The sequence below is a fragment of the Amphimedon queenslandica genome, unplaced genomic scaffold (genome assembly GCF_000090795.2).
Source record: "Amphimedon queenslandica unplaced genomic scaffold, v1.1 AMPQUscaffold_12361, whole genome shotgun sequence".
NCBI classification, from domain to species: domain Eukaryota; kingdom Metazoa; phylum Porifera; class Demospongiae; order Haplosclerida; family Niphatidae; genus Amphimedon; species Amphimedon queenslandica.
In genome coordinates this window covers 14,443-19,489 of record NW_003547402.1, presented here as the reverse complement: position 1 = coordinate 19,489, position 5,047 = coordinate 14,443, and the positions used below count along the sequence as shown (strand labels likewise).

At 37.0% G+C, this 5,047-nt stretch overlaps 2 protein-coding genes across 2 annotated transcripts; one reads left to right on the top strand and one right to left on the bottom strand.

Moving 5' to 3' along the window:
- Positions 1-13: 13 nt before the first annotated feature.
- Positions 14-1,139, bottom strand: LOC100632261 (iduronate 2-sulfatase-like). Its single transcript, XM_003390563.2, has one exon. The coding sequence runs from the start codon at positions 1,134-1,136 to the stop codon at positions 24-26; it is 1,113 nt and encodes a 370-aa protein (XP_003390611.2). The 5' UTR covers positions 1,137-1,139; the 3' UTR covers positions 14-23.
- A 51-nt stretch (positions 1,140-1,190) lies between these two features.
- On the top strand, positions 1,191-3,483 carry LOC100632135 (sedoheptulokinase-like). The gene is made up of 5 exons (XM_020004174.1): positions 1,191-1,843; positions 2,007-2,182; positions 2,233-2,419; positions 2,824-3,082; positions 3,232-3,483. Exons 1-5 carry the CDS (start codon positions 1,212-1,214, stop codon positions 3,379-3,381), a joined length of 1,404 nt encoding a protein of 467 aa, XP_019859733.1. The 5' UTR covers positions 1,191-1,211; the 3' UTR covers positions 3,382-3,483.
- Positions 3,484-5,047: the final 1,564 nt, after the last annotated feature.

Sequence of the window (5,047 nt, the reverse complement as noted above, 5' to 3'; positions counted from 1 at the left end):
TGATATTGTTCTGTACAGATCAACTAGCTCAACAAATGCATGACTCCTCTTACCAGCACTAGCTGGTTCCATGGTGCTCTTATGATTAATGGCACTCGAACAGCAAGCTCCCAGTTAGTCATTTTATGCCAGGAATCATGTTCTCCCAACTGATATCCATGATCACCAAAGAGTACCACTAATGTATCATCTGCTAATGACATGTCATCAAGAGCTTGTAATACCCGACCAATCTGTGAGTCAACCCATGAAACTGATGCAAAATATCCATGGCGTACTTTTTGCTGTATCTCAACCGGAATTGGATTTGGCATTGGTAGATACTCTGTGTCATTGGAATAGTCTATAATTCCTTGATTGTGGAATGCAATATCTGGTGAGCCAACAGGTCTGTTCCTGTGAAGAACAGTTGGTATATCATCACTGCTATACATGTCCCAGAAGCGCTTTGGCATCATCCATGGATCATGTGGTCGTCTAAAACCGGCAGCAACAAACCAAGGGCCTCCTTTATCCTTCACATATTTTAAAGTGTATATTGTGTGGTTTGCAAGTTTCCAATCATAATGAAAAGTGTCTGGATATTCCTTTTCATCCAATGGGCACCAGGTATCAATAGGAGCAACATTGCCCCCAACTCTCTCATTCTGTGTTGTTGTAGTATTAGGACACTTTACAAGTGCAAATGGAAAATAGGGCTGATCTTGTGACCAGGATTTTGGCTCATCCCAGTTAGGAGGGCTATTGGGATGGTATGTCTTTCCTCCTCCTAGTGTAGTGTACCCACTGTTCTTAAAGTGCTCTGGAAGTGATATCCAGTCTGGGCCTGTAACTCTGAAGTTAGCATTTCCTAATCCTGCCCAAACGTGAGTTGTATCTGGTCTCCTTCCAGTCATGAAACTGTTCCTCGAGGGAATACACAAAGCATGCTGACAGTAAGCTCTTTGGAAGACAAGACTCTCTTTGGCCAACCTGTCCAGGTTTGGAGTAATGATATGCTTCTGATCATATGCTTCCAGCAATTCAGGCCTCAGATCATCAACTGGCATAAAGAGTACATTTTTTGGTCCACCGGCAGCTTGGGCTATCGTTACAGTCGCAGCAATGAAGAGAACTATTGCACTGTTGACAGCCATAGCTTGCTATATTTTTCTAATGCAGCCACACCCTTAATTGGATTCAACGCCCACGCAAAACACATCCAACATTAAATGGCTGTCAGTGAGCTAATATTGGGTATTGATGTTGGTACTAGCACAGTTAAAGGGACATTAGTCGATAAAGAGAGTCGTGAGGTGGTCGAGAAACAATCAGAGCCGACTCTAGCTCAAATTTCATCCCAGAGCAGTGGAAGAGATGTGGAAAAAGATGAACAAAATGTTTTGTCAATTGTGAAAGCAATGGAGCTATTAATGTCTCGCTTCTCTTCTCATAATCTTAAAAGAGTAAAGGGTATCGGTATATCAGGACAGATGCATGGGGTCATTTTATGGAGAAACGGTGGTATAAAATTAGAAAATGGCCGCATAATTGTTACCCAGAAAGACTCTGTTTCCTCATTAGTTACTTGGCAAGATGGTCGATGTAGCAAAAATTTTCTCTCGACGCTGCCCAAAACTAATCAGTCTATTCCTCTCAGCACTGGTTACGGTTGTGCTACATTGTTCTGGTATTCAAGAGCCTCTGATGCAGAGAGTACTCTCAGTTTGTATGATAGAACTGGTACTATAATGGATTGTTTTGTTTCTGTGCTCTGTGGTAGCACTGAGGTCATCATGTCATCACAGAATGCTAATAGCTGGGGATACTTTGATGTAAAGAATAATACCTGGGAATATGACATGTGAGTGCTATAATATTATGTGGCTAAATTATTATATGACAAAGCATATACTGGCTTGTGTTATTAAAAATTGATATTTGTATTCTCAAGTATAATTTATTACTAAATTTTGGAGTTATAACACATTGCTACTTTCATGATTTTTAAATGCTTCATGTTTTAGTCTCAAAGAAGGTTCATTTCCTGTTCATTTGCTTCCAAGAGTTGTATCAGCTCCATCAATCGTTGGATCATTAGTTAGTGAATGGTGTGGGGTTCCTCCTGGTGTACTTGTGGCTGTGGCCATGGGAGACTTACAGTGTTCAGTATCTGCAGTGAAACCATTACCAACTAATGCGAGTAAATAGTCAAATTTACTAGTTGAAGTATAATAATTATTTCTGTTTTAGTACTAAGTATTGGCACATCAAGTCAACTGTCTGTCATCAATAATTGTATTTCATTTGATGGTTCATTGCCCTCTTCTATAATGGAAGTACCGTATTTCAATAATAAGACATTGTTAGTGGCTGCTGCTTTGACTGGTGGTAATGTCGTTGCTAGGCTGGTTGACTTCCTAAAGGAATTTCTCAAAGGGTAATCTTTATGTTTTTCTTAAAATTTGGCCTGCATGGCTTTGAAGCATCTTCAAAATTGTATGAGAAATCCAATTTTAATCGGAAGCACCTCAAACTTTCTATGCAACAGTACATGTATGTGTATCAGAAAAAAATTATAAAAGTGGAGAATTTCTCCTTTTCAATTTTGGCAAAATTTGGCCCAAGACCATGTAAAATTCTTTAAAATTAAACAAATAATTTTAATCAAAAATCAGAATCATTTAAATCAGCACAATGTCTGTTCTACACCACATCACATGGATGAGTTTATGTTGTTGTTATTATTATTATTATTATTATTATTATTATTATTATTATTATTATTATTATTATTATTATTATTATTATTATTATTATTATTATTATTATTATTTATTACAGAATTCACATTCCTGACTCTGCAGTAGATACTGATAGTATCTATTCATTTCTTATCAAATCAGCAAGTGAAAAAAGAAACACATCATTACAAGTATCTCCTTTAATACTTGGTGAGAGACATGCTCCAACCTTAAGAGGATCAGTTTCTAATATATCCAGTGATAATATTAGTGTTGGTGATGTATCCTCTGCTGTTATGAGAGGTATTGTTGACAACCTTAAGGAAATGATGCCTTTGGCTTTATTGCAACAGTTTAAGGTAAGTTTATAGTGTCTACAGCATTTTGTTTATTAGTGTTGGAACTTGTATCTTTAACATACTTTATTATAGATTTCTGGGCTATAGTTTTATTTTTCATGAATCAATTTTAATAGCAACAATAATTTACTTTTTGTATCATTATACAGGTAGATACGCTAATTGGGTCTGGTTCTTGCTTAGATAAGAATCCGGTATTAGCTCAGCTGATAGTTGAAGGGTTTGGTTATCCACTAGAGCTAAGAAGCAATGTGGATGCACCATATGGAGCTGCAATGGCAGTGTTAGAAATAACATGAAGTAACATTGATGATGCATACTGTTTTTCTTTAACTTATATTCACGTCTTTCTATTTTCCATTACTTTTTGTTTACTGTATATTAATTGTATTTTTATTATGAAAGGGTAAATCTATTGGAAGTGATGCAAGATGACTTTTGTGATAATCAATGATTGGTACAGTAATGTAGATCTATAGGCTTCTAGGTAACCAGCAAATACGCTTGGTAGACATAGCAGAGTGGTCAGAGGAGGAAGAGAAGAACAGCTTCAAGGAGACAGCTATAGCTTATAAAAATACTAGCTTTTAACTTGTTATTTGGTGTTAGACCAATTCAAGTATTTTCACAAAAAAGTATTATGTTATTTAGTACAAACAACACATGTGAGCACTCTCTTGTCGACATAAGGTGGACAGGGTAGCCCATTACATGTGGAGTGTATAAAATACAGCACAGTTACTTCATTGCTAGTGTCATCACTACCAGCAAGGGACTCCACATTCTCATCGACACACTCGTATACTGTATTCCTTGCATGATTGTATCGCTCGGCCATGAGGTATCCTTTATATTCTATAGTCCATGTCGAGGGACAAGTAATTCTTCCAGGGATCATTAGCTTCACACTCTTCTTAGCTGTGTAGCACACTGCACAAGGAACATTGTGATAATTCTTTCCTGGGAATATACCATTAACACTGCGATATTCTGAACCATACATATAGGAGCCATCCAGACTAGGTATGTGGGTACTGACATAGTGTGGAACCTTTGGTAAACAGATATAATTGGCACCTCCTCCTGGTTGGTCCCATTTACTTCCTCCTGCTATTCCTTCATATAATAGTTCAGCTCCAGTGTCAGTTGGACATGATGTCCTTCCCCAGCGTGTGTATACTACTCCTCCACTTTTTGGTCCTGCTGGTCCTACAGGTCCACTCTCACCTTTTATTCCTTTGTCTCCCCTCTCTCCTTTCTGACCATCCCTTCCTGTGAGACCATCACGACCATCTCTGCCACGCAATATTTGAATATAAATATCTTTTACTTCAGTGTTGTTTATTTCAGAAGAGGATTCTGTCACAAAAATAATTGTGTTATACCAATTAACAAGACTAGCTTACTTATTACGATATCAGCATCTATGACACTAGCAAAAGCTAATGCAGCAGCACATACAACAAAAAAATTCATGGCTCTTGCTGTATTACTTGATAATTTCAATAGCCATGACTTATATTTCAGTCTTTTTTGTATCTTTTGTTACAATTAATGCCCATTGGTTTTTTGTTCATATAAATGCAGCTTTGATAGCCTGCAGCCGGCTGAAGGGGCTAAAGCTGTTTTATTGTGGCTTGACCTCTTACACTATTTTTGTCCTCTCCAACCGGCTCATGTCTCTAACTCTATCCCCTCTTGAGCAATCGAACAATTGAAGATAAAGGAGCCTCAATGTATCTTCAACACCATAGGTTTGTTTGCATGGCTTTTTGACAGCAATTATAATTGTCTTTATTTACCAAACAGATAGAAATTAATCACAAATAACTGTTATTATTATTATTATTATTATTATTATTATTATTATTATTATTATTATTATGTTTTAACCCATTCAGTTCCAGGTTGGTTCATAATCTGAGTGGCATACCTTATATGTATAGCCACTATATCCAACTGCTG